We start from the raw sequence: 22,443 nt of genomic DNA, 5'->3' as shown, positions 1-22,443 counted from the left end.
CCATGCTGATCACAGGGGGACCCCAACGCATAGTGTTCCCTTGTGTATGTAGGTGTTTTCACTGTATTCTGAGTGTCTTTTAACATAGCACTGGCTCTAGGACTGGTTAGTCAGACTTCTTCTTCCTGCACTTTTCTTCGTCTTTGAGGACTTCTGTTGCTTCTTTCTGCATTTCTTTTTTTTTTCTTTCTGTGCGTGTTTTCTTCTTTCTTCATATGTTCTATCTCTGTAGGCATAGTTAGAAATTAGCATTTAAAAAACCTTTGAAATTCACTGAAAAAACCAAAGGTTTCAGAGGCGTTATAGTTGGGAATTGGCATTTAAAAAACCTTAGAAATTCACTGAAAAAAAATAGGTTTCAGGGGCGTCATAGTTAGCTGGACATTTCCCTCATACAAAACCCTAGAAATTCCCCCGTTATAGTTAGTTCAGCTAACTATAACTTGCGCGCCCGCAATGCACTGCTGATGACGTCGCATATTACATCACTCATGACATGGTCAGTGACATCACTGATGACATCTCAAATGACATCACTGATGACATCACTGATGACATCATCCTTGTGATAGAGTGGCAGACCTCCTCTCCCCCTAATATAACCTTTGATACACACATTCAAAAATAGAAACTCAAAATTTCAAAACAATTGACATACCAATACCAGTTACAACAACCTATTCAGTAATTCTAAGATCCACATACACATCCACTCATTCACCAACAGTCCTATACAGTCACTCATACATTTACTCACTCTTCATATGTACTCATACACCTATACATCCTGTTACACAACGCCACTCATCCATAGAGTTACTCACACAGTCACTCATGCTAATAAAGAATCAAACATCCATTTGCTTGCATATACAGTTATACACACACCACCGCACTTACTTCTACAGAAACTTGCACATACTTAGTCTTTTAAACAATCAATTATAGAAACACATACTTATTCATACAGGAACTCTTTCAATCTCTCACTCTCACATATACTCACTTATATACACCAATAGTCACATATACTAGTTTAAAACATATGTAGTTACTCATAAAGAAACTATTGAGACAGTCATTCACTCACTAACACACCCATGCACACACTCATCCACCCATACAGTCCTGCACACATGCTGTCTTCAACACATACAAACAGTGAGTCACTCATTCATGCACCTATGCACTACGTAATACCCCCCACCAAACCATACAGACACTCGGACACTCATACTGATACTCAAAAAAGCAACTAATAACCTATATAGACACTCATGTAGCTACTCACCAACCCATGCCGCCACTTATACACTAAGTGAGAGACTGATACAGATATTTACATATTTAAACATTACTTACTAAGCCATGTATTCACTAAGATACACTTAATCAGTCAGTTACACAATCAATTTTTCAAAAACAAATCATCCATTTATACACTTATATACCCATTTATTCTTCCATCGACCTTGAGATATACATATATAAAACCTATGTAATTTTCAGAAAAACACACATTCACTGGATGATGTCATCAGTGATGTCATCAGTGATGTCATTTGAGATGTCATGAGTGATGTCACTGACCATGTCATGAGTGATGTAATATGTGACGTCATCAGCAGTGCATTGCAGGCGCGTTATAGCTAGCTGAACTAACTATAACGGGGGAATTTCAATGGTTTTGTACGAGTGAAAAGTCCAGCTAACTACAACACCCCTGAAACCTATGGTTTTTTTCAGTGAATTTCTAAGGTTGTTTTGAATGCTAATTCCTAACTATAACGTGCCTGAAACTTATGGTTTTTTCCAGTGAAAATATATCTATCTATCTATCTATATTATATATATATATTTTTTTTGTTTAGTTAAACCACTGTGACGGAGTACTGACGAAGGCCTAGCCGAAACGCGTTGTTTTCCAACAAGCCGCCAGTCTCTGTGCATTTTGTGATTTATGGGTTTTTATTATTTATTTACTTTGACCAAATTAGCAAATGGATAAAAGAGAAAATTCTGCAAGTACAAATGAATTGATATCATGATAACTTATCTGAAATATAAAATCATGGAATCGTTTGATATGCATTTTGTGTCTAAGGAAAAGAATAGGTTTGGTTTACAAAATATCATTTAGAAAGTACATTTATTAATTCTTGTGTATTCCCTATTTATAAAAATACGTGGTCTATAAAAAAAAATATAAGAATATTAAAAAAGAAAACAATATACAACTTATAAATTGTACTAGCATTGGTGTTTTCAGTTTAGATATTCCAATTTAGTCTACGATGCCTTTCTAAGTTGTACACTGTGCCCGGTGTTTTGCGTTTTTCAAATAAGTTATTTCCTTGCTTGGGTTTAGTATCTGATTTGCAGGGGCCCCTTTCTTTTTCCAAGTATGGATAATACAGAGCCATTAACTGCTAAAATCAGACCAGAACTGGCGAGACTGCACAACTTACATCTATCATCGGCAGATGTCATTGTCAAAATGCTGTTCTTTCCAAAGTTCTTGTATTGGCTGCGTGCAATTCCTTTAGAATATGACACCAAATGTCTTAAAAAAAAAAAAAAATTGAAGACCTATTTTCCAGATTTATCTGGGGATATGCGAAGCCTAGAAGAGCATTTAAATTTCTCTCCTTACCCAAGGAAAGGGGAGGGCTCGCCCTACCAAACATTAGACTTAATTATTGGGCCACTACCACACTGTATAATTTAGTTCTTATGTAAGTATCAAAGGTAGGAGCTCCTAATGTGTGTATGTGGAACAACACATATGTGTTTTAAGAAGACCCTCACTCACCAACCTAGTTGGGTGACATGCTTCATCATCGGGTCCCACCCAAGGTACAGAGTGCACCTTGGGTGGGCTTCGACGCCTGGATATCCATGGAGGTATTTAGGCTCCGATATTCTATGTGGTCAACATTAAAACGGTGGTCTAAAACTAAGTGTGTTAGAGACCATCTATGCGGTGAAATCTCTAAGGTGCGTTATGTGATAGAGGATGGTTTCCTCTAGCGGCGCATTCTCAGCAATTATCTGGAAAGTGCCCCATGAGTTCCGTGTGGGGCCCGACCTACTGTCACACTTTCTTCAAGATCAAGGATCTGTCGCCGTATCTATTCTGGGCGTATTGGAACGCCAGCAAGAATAGGTACGGAGACGGGTCTTTGGCTCTTTCCAGAGAATATCTGAGAATGCGCCGCTAGAGGAAACCATCCTCTATCACATAACACACCTTAGAGAGCGCGCCACATAGATGGTCTCTAATACACTTAGTTTTAGACCACCTTTTTTAATTTCACGCACATAAGGTCCTGAAGAAAGCCAGCCTAGTAGTGAGACTGACAAACATGTTGACCGCATAGGATATCGGAGCCTAAATACCTCCATGGATAGCCACCTCTCTCTTTTTTAACTACTGCCGAGGGCCCATACATTAAAATAGTCTTTTGTTGTTTAAGGGGACCCTACGAACAGCCTTTGAAACCACAACATTTCACCTTCACTTAACACTCACTGCACAAAACCAGCTCCGCTGTATCCAGGTGTCGAAGTACCCCCAAGGTGCCCTCGGTACCTTCGGTGAGACCCGATGATGAAGCATGTCACCAACTAGGTTGATGAGTGATGGTCTTCTTAAAACATACGTGTTGTTCCACATACACACATTAGGAGCTGCTACTACCTGGTAGCTAGTTCCATTTGATACTTACATATAACCTTGGGGGAAGTGAACTGGCTTCTACCTTTCCTCTCTCTTCAACCTGATTTCCAACAGGATAGAAGAGATACCATCTCCACTCAAGCTTGTTATGGGGATAGAAGCATGGGGGTGGGTCTGGCGGCACCTGAATGACAATCACCTCAAGAAAGTCAGTTTTAAAAAACTACAATGTGGATGTAGGATTATGAAATCTATTCGGAAGCTCATTGGGCTGGGCCTCCTGAACTTTTATACACCACTCTGTAATAATCCCATCCTGCCTGAGATTTTTAAAGGTTCTATAATAGAAAGATGGAGTTAAGTCGGTCTGACTAAACTTGGGGCTTTTTTCTCCAACAGGGTTGGTTTCGTTTGAGAACATTAGAGAATGGTATGGGTTAGCCAGGAGAGATTTTTTACAAGTTTTTACAAATTCGAGATTTTTTTTATAAAAAAAAAAGGGGGGGGGGTAGGGTTCACCAATATTGAAATTATAGATAAACTTAGAAAGAATAGAGATTTATCTATAGGTGTTGTCTATGATTTTTTAAATTCAATAATGCCACATGACATGGAAAGCCGAGCTTTAAAACAGAATGCAGAGATTGGTACCCCAGAAAACCTATTTTTCCACTCAGCTAATTTAGCAGAGAATATTTTAGTACCAGCCAGACTTCAGGCACAATACTATAAGTCATGCTTCTCGCTTTATTACTGTGAGAAAGTGGGTTTCTGTTGCAGTAACCCCCCCTTTTTTTTGCCTAATAGCTGATGCACTTTTCCTTGTTGTGCCCTGGGCTCCTGCCAATCAGGTGCCCAGGGCCTATGTTCCTTCCTTAAAACACACAAACTCCCAATTGGCAAACCCTGGCCACATGTCAGCCCCTGGTAAATGGTACCCTAGGTACCCAGGGCCTTGTGACCAGGGAAGGCCTCTAAGGGCTGCAGCACTCATTGTGCCACCCTTAGAGGCCCTGTACCCTTACACACACACACTGCCTTTGCAGGCTGAGTGTCTGGGTGCAGGACAAAACAAAGAGTCGACATGGCACACATCTCTGTGTGCCATGCCCATTACCTATACTGCCAAGGCATATGTCAGCCACCCCTCTGGCTGGGTGCCTTATGCCTATGGTGTGGGCACAGGAGCAGGAGCCCTGTGCCCCTACAGTACCCAGGTCCATTCCTGGGCACTGTAAGTACAGTGCTGCCTTTTACAAGTACATGGTGCTGAGAGCTCGTCAAACACGAACTCCACAGCACCATAATGGCAACACTGAAGACTGGGAAGTTTGGTATCAAACTTCTCAGCACATTAAACCCACACTGATGCCAGTGTGGGATTTAATGTACTAAGCACCCCAGAGGGCATCTTAGAGATGCCCCCTTACAGCTAACCTACAATCCACGTCTGCTCTGAGGCTGCCCAGGCTGCCACACAGCAGACACGTTGCTGGACCCCTGGGTGGGAGAGCCCCTGCTCTCCCGGGCCTGCAACAATGCACATCCTGGGTGAGGTGAGAAATCTCCTCCCCAAGGATGAGCAAAGGGAAGCTTCAAAGGCATGCCGCCAGTTGGAGTTTCCCCAGGCCACTGCAACCCCCCACTCTGGCAGGAAGCTTGGCCGGAAACCCCATACAAGGACAGGGGATGTGCCAGCCTGCCCACCCCACCCCTCAGGTGGGGGAGGCGAGGTGAAGCACATCTCCGGGCTCTCGCCATCTTGAAGATGGGAGGCCCTACCCTATCAGGATTAGGCTACTGCCCTCCTCCCACAGGAGAGAGGCAGGATAGGGGGTGTACCCACCCCAGGACAAGGACCCATTGGTCCCTGGCCTTCACCTACCTGTAACGCCCCTAAATCTAGTATTTAGGGGCCCCCTGAACCTTCCTTCCCCAGATTCCAGATAGAAAACGACAAGAAGAGCAAGAAGAACAAAGACCTGCCCTGCAGCTGCTAAAAAGAGAAGAAGACACCAACTGCTTTGGCCCCAGCCCTACCGGCCTGTCGACTCTCGAACCTGCACCAGCGCGGCATCCCACGTGGCCAGCAACCTCACCAACCCCGGAGGACCTGGCTACCTTTTAGCTCTAAGCCCCTGGGACTCCCACGAGTAGAGGCTCTACTCAAGAAACCTATTTGCTATCCCTGGCACCAGCCCGGGACCGCGGACCCAAAACACTCTGCACCAGCCAAGCCTGGCCAGTGCCGGAGTGGACAAAGACCCAGAGGACGACCCCACGGCGACTGTGACCCAGAGTCCGGCACCCAAGGACCCCCCTCGACATCCCGGAAGAAGCCTGCAGCCTCAGAACCAAGTGCCACCCCAGCCGCGATCAACCAGAGGGTAAGATTCCCGACGTCAAAAGGCACCCCTGCACCCGGCGCCCTGCGACCCCCTGTGCCCAATCCCGGGGTACCCACCTAACCTACAACTACCCAGCTTACCTCTCGAAGTGGTGGTGGCACCTGAAACATCCTCGTCCCTGAGCCTGCAGCCTCTTTCCAAACCGGAACATTCCCATTGATTTCCATTGAGCGCCCTAAGGCTCAAAAGCACCCTGCACCCAGCCGCCCGAGTGGCCCTGGCAGTGCCCTCTCTACACTAACCTACTTCCCCACTTGCCCTGAGTAAGTGACCAGGAGCCCAGCTCCCACAGCCGCGTGGCTTGCCAGACAGCAGCCACCAACCAAGGCCCCCCTATCCCTCATAGGATAACATTGGGCCCAACTCTCTCTGCACCCGGCCGTCCTGAAACCGCTGAGGGTGAACCAACTGTACCTACCTGACACTGGGGGACCCTTGAGTCCATGCCCAGAATTTCAACACTACCAGTCGAGTACTTACCCTTAAACCGCTAACTTCATTTTCCTCATAGGGTAACATTGACTGGCTTTTTCTTCAAAAATCTTCTAAGTGTGAACTTTTCAAAACTGCAAAAATTCACCAAAAATCAGCCAAGTGACAAAAACGAATTTACTCACCTGCTCCTAGGTGAGCTCCCAGTGCTGGATCTTGGTGCCCAGCCCTGACTCTGAAAAGTGTTCACAACTATACTTACCTCTAGCTCATTTTTCTCCCATAGGAAACCATTGTCTGCTTTTCTGTGAAATTTCTTCTAAGTGTCTACTTTTGCAAATTTGAAATATTCTTTTAAAATCGTACCATTTCTGCAAACGAAATTACTTACCTGCTTTTGATAAGGACCCCAGTCCTGGGTCTAGGCACCCAGTCCTGGATTACTAAAGTAACGATAAAGTACTCTACCTGCAATTTGAATTTCTTGCCATAGAGATCCATTGAATGTTTTCTGTGAAATATTTTCTAAGTGCTAACTTTTGAAATAGCTAAATATTATTTAAAAATCATTACAGTTATTAAGTCGACTTTCATCACTTGATTCTGAATACTGACCCCAGGCTGGTTCTAGGAGCCAGACCTGGAATTCCAAAAGTAATCTGAAAAGTAATTTATTACAAATAACCTGAATTTACCATTGAGCTCAATGCATTGTTATGTTTAGGAAATAGGATTGTTTATTGCAACCAACTGTGACTGTTTACACAAATTTATTGCCTAAGACAAAAGTATTTATATTCAACCTCTCATTCTGAGAAAGTATATTTTTACTCCCTTTGTGGTTCTAAAAATAAAACAAGCATATATTTTATATATATAAATCATTGGCCTAGAGTTCAGTTATTGAGTGTGTGAAACCATTTGCTGACTGAGTGTGTACAATAAATGCTTTACACTGTCCTCTGGTACTGCCTTACTGCTCGACCAAGCTACCACTTTTGAGAGTAAGGTCATACCTAACTTTGACCTCTATCAGCCTCTGGGGGACTGTGGACTCTGTACACCCTGTACCTATTAGGGAACAGTATATACAGAGCAACTTTCTCACAATTACACCACAAAAAAAATTGCTAAATGGGGAGCTGTGCTTAATATCTTGCAGATCTAAGCCACGTCTTTGCCACTTGTGATGCTTTGGACAACCTAAAACGAGAAATTACCAGCTTTTTCAATGAAACCCTGGGGATTGTCTGCTTAATTTCTCCGACGTTAATCGGACTCGGGGTAGATCAGGATTAACAGGGGAAGCCCAGAGAAAAGTTAGTGTTTATTGGCATGGCAATCCTGCGCCTATGTTTAGCATCGGCCTGGCTGGATCTTAATCCACTATGGTTTCAGCAATGGCTCTACTGGCTACTTGTGAATTATACCCTGGAAAAAGCCATTTATGCAAGGAGGGGACTACGCTCCCGAATGAAAGGGCGAGAAATCTGGCCTCCATTGACTAGATGGTTAGGGAACAATGAGTGAATTATTAAAAGTAACTCAAACACACATTTGAATCTGGAAAGTTACCAGAGGGTGACCAACTAACTACCGGGTGGGTGGGGGGGGGGGGGGAATTACTAATGCATTATTCTTTTGTTTTCCTTTTGTTAATGATTTATTTGTCATACATATTGTACGGTACTGTCGACTATATATATATTTTTGCGTTAATAAATACAAAAATAAAAGAGAGAATTAGCTCATTCACGAGCATTTGATACCACTAAAGAATCTAATGGAACTTGGCCCCTGATATAAATTGGGTCTGTAGGTGCCGCTTTATATTTTTTGTCCACTCTAGGTGTGAGGACCCTAGCTCTCACCGGATCTTTGAATACCTCATCTGCAGGTTTTAACATACCTTTGAGCATAGATAATGTATGTGTAGTTTTTTGTGACGCACTTAGTGTCTCAAATAAAAAAAACTTCCTCAAGAGGCTCCTTATGGAGCTCTACTGGATGGTACTGTGCAGCTCTATTAAGCAACTCAAACCCCATATTATCATCCGGAGAAAGCTTACATGGGTATAGGTCTGGGTCTGGGTCGTTATTGGGATCAGTGTTATAAATCGACCCATGGGTCTGGAACATTGTCTAGTGGCACATCTCCAAGGTTGTCCCCATCTTGAGCCCATCATCTTGATGATCTGGAGATTGTGACTGAGAAGAATTTGTGGGTGTTATGAGTAAATTAGGATCCATATGTGGAGAAGGTGAAAGAGGTGGTGGTGAAGTGTTAGTACCTATACTCTCTTTAAGGGATAGGATAAGAGTTCTCCAATTGTGGATTTCTTTTTGCTGGCAACTTTGCATAAAGGTATCCTATTTTAGGGTTAATAACATGTTACTTCTGTTTGGGGTCTGTGTTGGCAGGTGGAACATCCAAACAAGGCTCCTTAGATAGTGTAGGAGCAGTTTTTTCTCTTGGGGGCAGAATTTTCGGTGTGGAAGATTTTGGTGCCGATGTTTTCAGAGTCGAGGATTTCGGTGCAGAGGTTTTTGGAGCCGAAGTGTTCTGGGGATCACTTGGCTTGTCTTTTGATGCCGAAGTTTTGGGTTCAGACCCCGAAGGAGGTCTACTTGGTCCCGAGCCAGAAGGCTATGATACGCGTTTCGGAGCAGGGCCAGAAGGCGGGGTGTTCGAAACTTTATATCTGTGCCGACCTTGGCCCGAAGGCAGAGGAGGGACTGGAGCCTTTTTAGAGGGTACCTTTTGGGGCAGAGGAGTATCTTTACTCATGGTAAACTGACCGAGCGTGATGTCTTCCTCGATGTCGGAGTCTTCCTCGGACACGTAGATGTGTTGTTCCTCCTCTGCCTCGGTTCCCTGTGCTTCGAAGATCTTTGTCGACATCTTCTCCCCAGAGACCAGGAGTGAAGTCTCTGTGTTGCTGATACATTTTGTGACGTCAAGCCTGATGGTCACGGAGCGTCTTTTTCGATCGGCAGGCTTCACAGTTTTCTTCTTTGTGTTTGGGCGACAAACACAAATTGCACACGTCGTGTAGATCGGTGCGGGGTTACTTAAGAGTGGTACCCGGGCAGAATTGGAATGGAGTCGGTTCCATCTACTACAAACTCGGTCCACGTCGCTAGGCCCAAGGGCCCTGCACGAGACTTTCAGATTGAAGTTTTAGAATGGATACAATACGCGAAGATAGGAATACGCTCTTGAGAAACAATACCGTAGAGTTGAGGATTGCGCGCTGAGGGGAACCCGAAAACGGTGTTAAACCACAGCGCAGCAATTCACGTCCGAACCGGAAAACGGAAAAAAACAATCCAACAATGAAGTTGATGCCCATGCGCACTATCACCAAAAGGAGGAGTCACCTACCTAGTGACTGGTAAAGACTTCTTCGAACAAAAACAAAGTGCAAACATCCGGACCCAACACTAGATGGCAGACTTATGCAAAGCATGTGATCTACAGCTCACATGCCTCGAACTTAAACTTATATAAGCATTTATATATACCTACCACCTAAATTTGGACCGCAGGAGTTTGAACAAAATGTATTCTGGCCAAATTGAAATTCCAAATTAAATGATCTCATGTACTGGTATGTCGAATTAAAAATAAACAACAAAACAAGCAGGCATCCTAGCTATTTGACAGCATGGCTGCAGTAGATAGAGCCACTTCTAAGGCAACCAACACACTCTTTTTGCGCCTTCTTGCTCCTCGAGTCTTCTAGCTTCTCATACCTTTACAATATTTAAATGTTCTCTTCTGCATTTACTGGGGGAAAAAAATCCTGATTGTGATGAAAAAAGGCAAGCGACGGATACTAAATCTGGGTCTTTGGCAGCTTTCTTTCTTCCACAGGGAGGCCATTTCACAATCACTGAAAAACATGATGAAGCTTCAGTGGGAAAAAGATGCAAAAGTTTTGAAAAACCATCTAGAGATGCCCAGTGAATGAAAAATAATTCTACAACTGAGAAAATTCTTTTTTAAAAGTAGATACAAACACTTGGCGTGTTTTCAGATCCTTCTCGAAAACTGAGATAAAAGAACTGGGGCTGCGAAGTAACTTACATTACAAGACATGATAGGATATGGCAGCTATCTACTCCTTAAAGAAGCAGTGTATGTTTTTAGCTTCTCTATGGATATGGCCTGTCTGGGTGCATGTTCCATAATTTCTTGCAGGTTTGCTCCTTTTCCTTGGGCTGCAGTCATGATTCTAAGGTCCACGTTCCTATTTGGCAGTGTTAGACCTGTCAGCCCTAGGGTGGTCTTACCCCACGTTTTTTCCCTTTCAGCCTCGATTTTTACCACCATCTTTTGTTGGAACACTACTGGACCTGGGGACCCTCCGCTGGAGTATAGGCTGCTGGGCCAGGGAGAAGCTACACTACTGAGGCCCTGCTGTCCCCAAGATAGCCGAGTGATCCTGCCAGCCTGCTGACCTTGCCCAGTGTGAGGGGGAACCCGGGGTACCAACTCCAGTGGGCCTGCCCAGGACTACCACCTTTCCTCCCACTGCAACTACCTTCTGCAACTAACCCCAACCAGCGCTGTGACACTGGGGAGCGCTGTGGATCTGACAACTGAAATGCCCCAACCAGCGCTGTGAGCCTGAATGTGCGACCATCATCTGTGGACCTTAAGTTACTGAGCGCTGTGCCAGCGAAGAGCTGCCCATTTGGAATTAGCCCCTGGTCTCAGGCACGGTGCCCGTGAAGCGCTGCCGTGCCCCGAACTTGAGTGCCACCGGGCGCCGTAACAGAAGGCGCCCGGTGTGCCCAAGATCAAAGGGGGGGGGGGGGACACGACTCACCGCGTCGGCCGGCGTTTCTGCGTGCAAGCGCCTTGATCCTGACGAGCACTGTGGCTGAAGATCACCGCCGCCAGCCGGGAACTGCATTCCAGCGCCTTGTACCCGAGGGGCGCTGTGGCCAGAATCACTGCCGCTGGCCGGGCGCCGCTGTGGAGGAAGACTACGGGGACCTGAACACCGCCGCGGCCCCTGAGGCGAAGGGAGGGCCGCCGCGGTTACCTCCGAGGTCGCGCTAGGCCGGGAGAGCGCGAGGAGGGTGTCGCATAGCAACCGGGGCGCCGGCTGAGTCACCGGCCACGCCCCCAGGCAGCCGCACACAGATTGGCTGCCAGACGAAGTACCAGCTCGGAAGGTCGGGCTCGCTGTAGGCCCCCGAGAAGAGCTCCGAGACGTGCGGGAGCCCCTGAATTTCTCCGGCGGGGCTCCGGGAAGCAGGGGGGCCCTGATGACCTCAGCTCGCCGATTCGCCTCCCCCGGTCGATGCCCCCAGTGAAGGGAACAGTGGGCTGACCGGAGAGGAGGCGTCCTGCGCGTGCCAGAGCCGGTGCAGCCTAGGAGGCTGAACTTCCCCCGCAGGAACAGTGCGGTGAGTTGGGGAGGTCTGGGGTCTACACCCATGTGGAGGCCATCCCAACGGAGTGTAGGGAGAGCCCTGGGCCTCGGAATACCTGGTCCAAGACACTCAGACACCGGTAACCATTGTCGGGGGGGCATGCACCCCTGCTGAGATGCCCCCCTCTGATCCAGCATTGCTACTTGAATGGTATAGTTGAATAAGCATTTCTACCTGAATAGTATAGTTGAATAAGCATTGCTACCTGAATGTCATATTTCAATAAGAATTGCTCACGGAATGTTATACTAGAATGAGAATTGTTCCCTGTACTTCCTAGAGGTTTAAGAATGCTTGCCCGCATAGATTCAATGCATGAGAATGCCTACCGTAAGCGTATATATGCATTGTAAATGTTACCTGCATTGACCTGTTACAGAAACAGTTGAATCTGCATACTGTGAGAACCCTACGTTACCTGCCCTAACAAGAAGTGGATAAAGATACTTGATTTTGTCAAAGAACTTGAAGTGGTGTCCATTTATTACGTGTGCTTTACTGGGTCAGTGTGAGTGTGTGCTGCACAACTACTTAACACATAGCGTCGGAGTGCCTTCCCGCCTCGCGCCAAGCTACCGCGTCGGAGTCGGAGGTCCCGGGGACCTTCCGGGTCTAACAGGCAGCCTTCATTCCTATGAATTCCCTCTGACACTAACCCAAAGCTTTTATAAATGTGGCTTCAGAATGGGAAATAGAATCCCAAGTGGAGGACAAAGGTCAGATAAAGAGAAAGAGCCCAGGGCTAGATACCGGTTGATGAGTCAGTCTTACCTTTTGTCTGTGGGGATAATGCTGCCGTTTGCTGCGGTACTGTCTGCTGCCTGGATTGATGTTGATCCCATTTCCTGCAACACATGCAATAAAACTTATGTTCTTATTTTAGAAAGTAATGTCTGTGTTGAATAAACAAAAAAACAAAAACTTACTTCATCAGAGAGCTTGAACCGCTTACTGCTTGTATGGAACGACACCGACTGAGAAATGAGAAAATAGGTCAGTGCAGGTGGTGAGAATTTTCAGTGAATAGATAAGACCTTTAATATGTTTTGTACAACCCAAATGTTTTTAAAGTCCAGTATCCAAAGAAATTTGGCAAGAACAATTAAATATCCTGATGTTTCATGTGAACCTGCAGGACAACGCCAGCTGTCTTAGTCATTAAGAAACATGAGGTGGTAAGCGTGTGTCCCATAGTCATCCTATAAATGTTTACACTAAGCTGCTGGGAAAATTGAAGTTTGGGCTCTTTCTCACACTACTAAAATAAACTGTTCAGAGAGGCACACAGACACCCCACAGCATTCAAAATATATTTGTAGCCGTTTGCAAGCTTAGAGAAACCCCCCCCCCACCCCCTTCTCAACCAAACTGAGAGTAACATCCATATGACAGACATGAAATGTGAAGCTGATGTTGAATATTACTAATTGGCTAAGGATTCCAACCAAAGAGTTCACAATTCTGAACTAAGGGCCATTGGAATTAAAATGTGAATATACTACAAAGCCTGTTGACCAACCTCCCACCCACGGCCCTTCCTTGATCTCATTCAGCATGTTTACAAGAACATATTCTTACCTTCTCAGACTGACTCAGCAGAAAGTGATGGAAGTGGGGGTCATCCTTCACAGGCTGAGAAACAAAAACACTGGTCAAATCCTGAATCTCACTGCACAATAACATAGCTGCCCTCTACCCACTGATGATGCAAGATCACTACTCTGACAGGACTCAAAATGGACTTCCAATGTATACATTAAAATATACCCCTTGTCAAATATGTGCTATGTTTCATAACCAAGCAACTCAATCCTTATAATTTAATTAGGACAGAGGCCAGCGGCCCACACTTTACCAGAAGCAGTAAGCTGTATATAGCACGCGGTCACAGATGGTTTAAACCCGTAAACAGACTGACGTTTTCAGTAACAGGATTTAGAAGGGTACCTCTGGTAGACCGGACCATTTCCGAACACACTACTATTGACCAAATCTACATACACCTGATGACCGAATTACTTCTATACGTTAGAATTACACACTCTGTCAATTGTCTTGATGAGACCATTAGCAAGATTTATGGGTCAAAAAAATGGTTCAACCACAAACCTGTGGTGTTAAAGTGTTAACTAAAGAACATTCGTAGAATTACTCCTAGGCCTTATTAATCTTACAAAAAGACACATTGGCCCCGTTCATCATGCTCACTCCAACTGGACCGCATGAACTTAAGGGAGGTTGGATTTATTCAATTAATTACTGAATAAGACTGACACAACAAGGATTAAGTTTTCAGTAGTACTCCTCATGGCAATTAGTTACCATCATTTATACATTTTCTATGAAAAGTCACTATTTCACAAAGGTGTTCAGATCACTCAAACACACAGCACATTGCATGACACATGATTGAATTATAAGATAAAAATATTGTTATAATGTAATAAATCTGAATGTTTAAGGTTTCTTGCAATATATATAGAATGATGGTTTTAAATGTTGTAGGATCAGGTCACTCAAAAATGTAGTTAATGGACAAGTTACTTACCTTCTGTAAAGCCTCATCTGGTAGAGATATGTTTCAGCCCCAGATTCCTTACTTTTTAACTTCACAGGTGTCAGACTAGATCCGGAAGAGTTTTCTTGAGCAGTAACCCTGCATGCAGATAGGTGGCGCCGGTCGACTCCGCGTGACGTCGTCTGCTTCGTCTCCGTCATCATGACGTCCGCGTCTCCTATATAGGCGCCACCTCGGCGCACTGACGTCAGTACTTTTCACGACTTTCTACGCCAGAAGTGCAGAACCAAGAAGTTGACAACTAGGGCGCTGAAGGGCAAAGCCCTGACATTAAGAACTGATCCGCAGTGCAGGGAGCATGGGTGGGTCAGGAAGGAATCGGAGGGTAGTTCTTCTCTCTACCAGATAAGGCACTTCAGAAGGAAAGTAACTTTTCCTTCTGATAGAGACATCTAGCTGCAGATTCCTTACCTTTGGACAGATACCAAAGCAGTACCATCCCAGGAGGAATTACGGAAAAGTTTAAACTAGAAAGTCCTGTAGGATCGAACAGCCAAAAAGGCCCTCCCTAATGATCAGACTGTCCAGGCAATAATGCTTGGTAAACATGTGCCGGGATGCCCACGTAGCCGCCTGGCAAATGTCGAGGACCACGCTGGAGAGACATAGTGGCTGCCTTAGCCCTGGTAGAATGAGCTCTGAGGCCTTCAGGAGGCTGTTTATTTGCCAGTGCGTAACAAATTTTAATGCAGAGGATAACACATCAGGAGATGGGCCACTTCTGCATAGCACGTCCCTTCTTGCTCCAACGTAACCCAAAAAGAATTGGTCGTTCATCTGGAACTATTTAGTGCAGTTAAGGTAGAACGATAATGCTCCTTTTGGGTCCAGACAGTGGAGACATTCCTTTTCCTTTGAAGGATTTGAAGGAGCATAGAATGTGGGCAAGGTGACAGACTGCCCTAGATGGAAAGGTGTCACCACTTTAGGCAAAAAAGAAATCCTGGTGTGGAGCACTACCTTGTCTGGGAAGACGGTCAAGTAAGGAAGCTGATAAGAAAGTGCCTGCAACTCGCTCATGTCCCTGGCAAAAGTTAGTCACTAAAAAGGCTGTCTTGATGGGGAACAGCCGGAGGGGGCAATTCTGCAGTGGCTCACAAGGTGCAAACATGAGTTAAGTGAGGACCAAATTAAGGTCCCACTGGGGCATGATAAAAGGTGAAGGGGAAACAAATGTGTAAGCCCCTTCAGAAATCTATTTACAATAAGGGACTTGAATAGTGATGATTGGTCTAGCAACCGTAGAAAGGCAGAAACAGCCGAAACGTAACCCTTTAGAGCACCCAGAGCAGAGCCCTGCTGGGCAAGAGATAGGATGAAAAGGAGGATGTCAGAAAGGGAGGTAGTCAGACAGTCAATAGACAGTTCTGTACAATCTTTAGAAAGTTTTTGCCATTAGCAAGCTCATATCGATTTAATGGAGGGACGCCTGGCTGCCAGAATAACTGTACATACTTCAGGAGGAAAGTCAAATGCTATCAACTGCCACCACTCAATCTCCACGCAAGGAGGCAGAGGAGTAACCGGTTCGGGTGGAGGACCCTCCCCCGCTGCTACGGCAGAATATCCTTGTGAAAGGCAGGCTGATTGGAGGATCGATGCTCATACGCAGCAGCTCAGGATACCAAACTCTCCATGCCCAGTCCAGAGCCACAGAAATGACTTCGGCCCAGTCACTCCTGATCTTCTTAAATACTCTGGAAAGGAGTGGCATGGGCAGAAAGGCGTACAGGAGGCCTGAGCTCCACTTGAGACAAAAAGCGTCACCCAGCGAGTGCCGCCTTGGAAACGCCAAAGCACAAAACTGCAGACGTGTGTTCTCGGCAGAAGCGAACAGATCTAACCAAGATGGAGATGGCATTCGTGAGCTGCAAGGTCTCCTGACGTCCATGACCCCACCCGGCCTTGTTTGTTGCAGTACCACATGGCTGTGGTTTTGACCTTTAATACCTTAACCCTTTCAGTGCCAATCAGATCGCATGAAGCTCCAACAGGTGGAAGTGGAGCCCGGCTTCTGCCAGAGCCCAGAGTCCTCTGATCTCCACCTGCCCTATATGGCAATCCCATCCCAGGACTGACGCATCTGTCACCACTCTAAGATCTGGGTGGGGAAGGGATAGGGGTCTGCCTGTGACCCATTCGCGGTTTGTCGATCACCACTGCTGATCTTACGCAATTTCCTCCAAGATCTGGACCAGGGCGTTGAGACTCCGCCGATGCTGCGCCCATTCGAACTTCAGGTGCCACTGCAGAGCTTGGATGTGCCATCTGGCATGATTCATTAGGAGAATGCAGGATGCCATGAGGCCCAACAGTCTCAGAGTCGTTCTCACCGAAATCCAGGATAGAGGCTGAAACATCGGTATCATGGCCTGAATATCCTGGATTCGCTGTCTAGGAGGATCGGCCCGAAACTGCACCATGTCCATAACAGCTCCAATGAAAGGGAGTTTCTGGGAAGGAGTCAGGTGTGGCCTCAGCACGTTAATAGTGAACCCCAGTGAATGAAGGTTTGCCGCAGTCTGGAGATGGTAGATGACCGCCTGAGGCGAGCCCGCCTTCAAAAGCCAGTCGTCGAGATAGGGGAAGACTGAATATCCTGACCTACGCAAATGAGCTGCGACCACTGCCATCATCTTGGTTAACACCCGAAGGGCACTCGTAAGGCCGAAGGGGAGCACGGTAAACTGAAAGTGGGGACGTCTGGCAGTGTTGGGGGATCCTGTGGTGACTCTCAGGACCCGATTCCACAAGACTGCTGCAAGGAGCAGGATGGACCAGTGACTAGTTACCCCGCATGCAAAAAAGTGCCCTACCTCCTACTGCAGTGCAGGACATCTTGCAGTGTTGGTGGTTCCTGTGGTGCCTCCCGGGACTCATCCCACAAGCCTGCTAAAAGGAGACGAAGGGACCAGGGACTAATTCCCCTGCATGCTAAAAAGCACCCTACCTCCTACCGCAGTGCAGGACATCTGGCAGTGTTGGTGGCTCCTGTAGCGCCTCCTGGAACACTCGGTCCTACAAGCCTGACGCAAGGAGAAAGAGGGGCCAGGGAACAGTTCCCCGGTGCTGCACTCTAAAAAGCACACTACCTCCTACCACGGTGCGGGATGCATGCGGGCAAAGCCCGGTCCAAGGGCGAGCCTGTCCATGCCCGTCAGAGCCCAGAAGAGGCAGGGCCGCCTCTTGGTTCCTTGATTTGAACATAAGCTCCACGTTTGATCGGTGAGACAGCTCGCATTGTGAGGTGTTCCAGCACTTGTGTCTCAGTGGGATTGCTCACGTCGTGTAACAGTGGACATCTGTACCAGGACCTCGTTTTGAGCCCCAGTGACCCGCTTACAGGTACATTTATTCTTGAGGTATTAAGTTTTCTTTGGGGAGGCGAGCCGCACATTTTGGTTCAGTTAGAGCTGTGTGGGAGTCTGCCTATGACAGTGGTATCTAGACACAGATGCTGGAGCTTTGTTTGTCCCACTCGTACTTTGAATTTAATTTGATGGGGAAATGGAAAGTACCCGGGCGTGCAGCGAAGGCCCAGCCCAATACTTCAATGGACACCTTCTTGACGCATGCAGTGGGCAACCTTGATAAGGAGATCCAGCTGGCGGAGCAACGCCTTTCTTTGTCCTCTCCTACCACTCCCCTCACTGGTCACTTGGCGGTAGGATGGACAGGATCTGTTAGTAGTAGCTTGGTGGTTGGGAAGTGAACCAGCCTAGAGAGTAGCCAAGATGATCATCCCTTGATGGCCGCAGCAGCCCACAATTAGTCACATCTATTCCCTTAGAACCCGAGGTCCTGGTTATACCCAGCATGGAGAGGGGAGCACCCGGCAAAAGAAAGAGGATTTGGACAGCAAATCAAAACATCCATGGGTTAATACGGTCAGGTCACACAGAATGAGGGATTCATCTTCCAAGGTTAATGGGGAGCTTTGATGCCAGTTTACCATAAATAATCCACATGGTCTATAATATTCCTCCAACTACCTCTTGTATAAATGAGCAAGATGAGGCTTGAACTGTGAAACTGTAGCGAATAATATATTCTTTTCCTCACTCTGAAACTTTGCACTGTGAACGATGCCAGTTTTACTGTAAATATTGTATATTGCCCAATATATTGTTTTAAGTGAAATATATATATATATATATATATATATATATTCACTGAAAAAACCATAGGTTTCACACATGTTCTAGTTAGCGGAAATTTTACTGATAAAAAACCAATGAAATTGCACCGTTATAGTTAGTGCTGGCAACTATAACTCACGCGACCGCAATCCTCTGCTGATGCTAATACTGTATTTAGACACTTATTTGCCCATGTCTTCTTCCATACATTTTTTTTTTTTTTTTTTTTTAAAGTTTTTATTGAACAATAATTCGATTACAAGCACGGGCCTACAACCACCAGGGCCGGCCGCTAAGTACAGAATGAAATATACATTTATCAAAGCTGCAGTCGGTTCCCGGGGCTCGGCCCCGTAGTGACTCCGGATAGTTCTAAAGGAACAGGAGACTTAAATCCAACAAACACCAAAAACTAAAAGAAAAACAAAAGGCGAGGCATAAAGACAAACAGTGCAGGTCAGGCTTCCTCCGGGGAACTCCAGTTCAGACCATTAAGCAGCACGCGAAAGGAAGGAGTACCGGGAGGCTGGGGACGGGGGGGGGGCCAAGGGAAATGAACGTCCATATGTAGTCATTCCAAAAGGTGCCCGGAACCGTCAAGGGTCAGGGGGACATGGCGATATCGGTGTCCACCAGGGGGGGCGTACAGATACCCCCGCGATATGCATTCCATTGCCTCCAGATTCTGCCCCATGCCCCCGGCTTACCACGGGCAACATACACAGTCCTCTCCCTGAACATACACCAGTCCATATTCTCCTTCCATACTGACACGGTGGGCGGCCGCTGGGCACCCCAAAGCTGCGCTATATCTCTCTTGGCAATCATGTTCCCCAGGGCCGCCCACCGAGTCTGAGCCGCGCTATAATCATTGGGCTCCCACACATTCAGGACACAGCGACGCACCTCCGGCAGCAGCACAACCCCAGTGACCTGTCCCATAACCGTATGTACCCGGCGCCAGTAGTCCGCCACCTCGCGGCACTCCCACAGGATATGGAGAAAGGTGGCGCTGAGCCCACAACCCCGCTTACAGAGCCCATCGTCGGAATATCCCATCGAGACCAAGCGAGGACCCGTCACATACACCCGGTGAAGAATCTTAAGCTGTACCAACCGGAGACGGGCTGGAATGGCGACCTCCTTGGGGGACGACAGTGCAGACTGCCAGTCCTCGTCGTCCAATTCCACCCCATCCCCCGTCCAAGCCTCCCGAAGGCGCACCAAGAGGTCAGCCCGATGATTAATCAGTTTCTTATAAATTAAAGAAATAGTACTGTCAGGGACATGTCCGTCAAGTATGCGGTCCTCGAGGGGCGAGGAAACCGGGATCTTGGTCCCCTCTCCAAAGACCGAAAGCAGGGCGTGTCGAACCTGGGCATAGCGGAAGAACTCCCTGTCCGTAAGCTCATATTCGGCCTGAAGAGCCGCGAAAGTCTTAACCGCGCCCTTATGCCACAGGTCACCCACTTTGCTGATACCAATCGTATCCCACTGGTCAAATCCCTTCGTAGTCCAGAGGCTCCCCAGGCGATCGGAGGCAAACAAAGGAGTAGCACATGTCAGTCGCTCACTCCAGCCCGTGGCCGCAGTGGCAGCCCTCCAGGTCCGCACCGCAATCTTAGTAGGACCCGTAAGGGTCCGGCCAGCCGAGCGGGAGTAAAGCGCCCTGTTATAGTCCCCGCCGGGAAGCAGGAACTTGTCCATCTCATACGCCGGATTCAGGCCAGGCGCATACGTGGCATGGTTGATGGCCGAAAGCTGCGCGGCCCAATAATACCTGCGAATGTCGGGAAGCGCGATGCCCCCGTCGTACCAGGGGAGAGTAAGCTTAGCAAGAGCAATACGCGCCCGCCCGTCCCACACCAGTCTCCTCTGCAGGCTCTCCACCTCCCGAAAGTAGGCCACTGGGATGACGTCGAAGGAATTCTGGAGTGCATAGAGGAACCTGGGAAGGGACATCATTTTGAACAGCGCGGCCCGACCCAGCGGGGACAGGGGCAGCCTGCACCACCGGGCCGTGTCCTCTCGCAATCGCCGAAGCGGACGCAGGAGATTCTGCTCATAGCGAGCCACCGGGTCCAGCGAAACGTATATCCCCAGGTACTTAAAGCCGCTCAGAGATACCTGGAGCGGAAGCCGAGGCGGCAGGAGAGGAGGACCACCGGAGATCGGATAGACGCAGGATTTAGACCAATTGATCGTGAGACCCGAATTATTCCCAAAGGAAGTCAGAACGTCAAAGAGGACGTTGAGCGACTGCCGCGGTGAAGTGAGATATAGGAGAATATCGTCAGCATACAGCGAAACCCGATCTTCAAAGCCCGGGGCCCACCGGATCCCTCTAAGCGAGGGCTCCCAGCGGAGCCAAGCCGCGAGTGGCTCCAGGGCGAGAGCAAAGAGCAACTTCCATACATTTTTAGCTATACATATATTACAAATATTTTTTTTTATAAAGACACATATGTCATCAGCAGAAGATTGCGGGCGCGTGAGTTATAGTTGCCAGCACTAACTATAACGGGGCAATTTCATTGGTTTTTTATCAGTAAAATTTCCGCTAACTATAACGTGTGAAACCTATGGTTTTTTCAGTGAATTTGCAAGGTTTTTTAAATGCTAATTCCCAACTATAACGTGTGTGAAACCTATGGTTTTTTCAGTGAATTTGTACGTTTTTTTTAAATGCTAAGTTACTTTACGCCATTCGAGGTGTGCGCGCCCACTTAATGCAGTGCGTTCCGTGCACGGTTTTTATCAACTTTAATAAGCCCTGTACATTTGGTGGCCTTCGGCCACCAAAAGCACAGGGGGTGGGGTCAATGTGGATAGTGTTTTTTTTATTTCGATTTTATAATTTCATGTTGCCAAAATATAGTTTTTTTACTGATGTAATAAGCCCTGTACATTTGGTGGCCGACGGCCGCCAAAAGCACAGGGGGTGGGGTAAGTGTGGATAGTGTTTTTTTTATTTCTATTTTTTACCGTACGCTTACGGTAAGCGTGCGGTAAGCGTACTCGGCGAAATTGCCGAAAAAAAAATAAAACCGTTTTTGCTCTTGGGGGATGTTTGGGGACTCCCTCAACATGACTATGTGGGAGGGAGTTGTCAAAACAGCCCCGTAACATGTTTTTTGGCATCATGTTTGATAAATAACACTCAGTGCGAGAGACAAAATGGCGGACGCCGCTTCCTGGTTTCGGCCGATTCGAATGTTTACTAAGATCTAAGAGCCAATCAGAATCGCGCTCGCGCACGCCACCGTACGCGTACGGTAAGCGTACGGTAAGCGTACCGTAAGCGGGCTCAGATATATATATTGATTTAAAGGCTATTTTCTCAGAATCTACTGAACAGATTTACACCAAACCTACAAAAGGCACTTCCTTGACATAGGGACTACCTCTCTGCCAAATTTCTAGTAATTCTGTTCAGCCGTTCGGGCTGTAGCTCTGTCTAAAGGTCCTATGGAAAAATGCATGGGAAAAACGCGTTTTGGGACCCCCCTTTTATCTCAGCCCCCGCTTGACGAATCCCCCCCGAGACTTTCAGGGTAGGAGCGGAGCGTAGCGCCCCACCTATTTTGAGAAATTCGCGAGGATTCATCGACCGGCGCCAAAGTTATTCAAAATAGAATGTTGCGGATTTCCTATGGAAAAGGGGTCCTAACTAACTACCTACTGGCGACCGCCAGTAGGTTATATATATATATATATATATATATATATATATATATATATATATATTCACTGAAAAAA

At 46.8% G+C, this 22,443-nt stretch overlaps 1 protein-coding gene across 1 annotated transcript in view; it reads right to left on the bottom strand.

Moving 5' to 3' along the window:
• The window catches only part of GLYR1 (glyoxylate reductase 1 homolog), a 456,170-nt gene that overhangs the window by 176,788 nt on the left and 256,939 nt on the right, over positions 1-22,443 (bottom strand). The window contains exons 7-9 of the mRNA XM_085632218.1: positions 13,546-13,599; positions 12,894-12,941; positions 12,739-12,812 (exon numbers count right to left, since the gene is read on the bottom strand). Of these exons, the coding sequence (XP_085488344.1) occupies positions 12,739-12,812; positions 12,894-12,941; positions 13,546-13,599 (176 nt within the window). The remainder of the gene's footprint in view (positions 1-12,738; positions 12,813-12,893; positions 12,942-13,545; positions 13,600-22,443) is intronic.

The sequence above is a fragment of the Triturus cristatus genome, chromosome 10, assembly GCF_964204655.1.
Source record: "Triturus cristatus chromosome 10, aTriCri1.1, whole genome shotgun sequence".
Classification (NCBI taxonomy): domain Eukaryota; kingdom Metazoa; phylum Chordata; class Amphibia; order Caudata; family Salamandridae; genus Triturus; species Triturus cristatus.
This window is presented reverse-complemented; position numbering and strand designations above follow the sequence as displayed.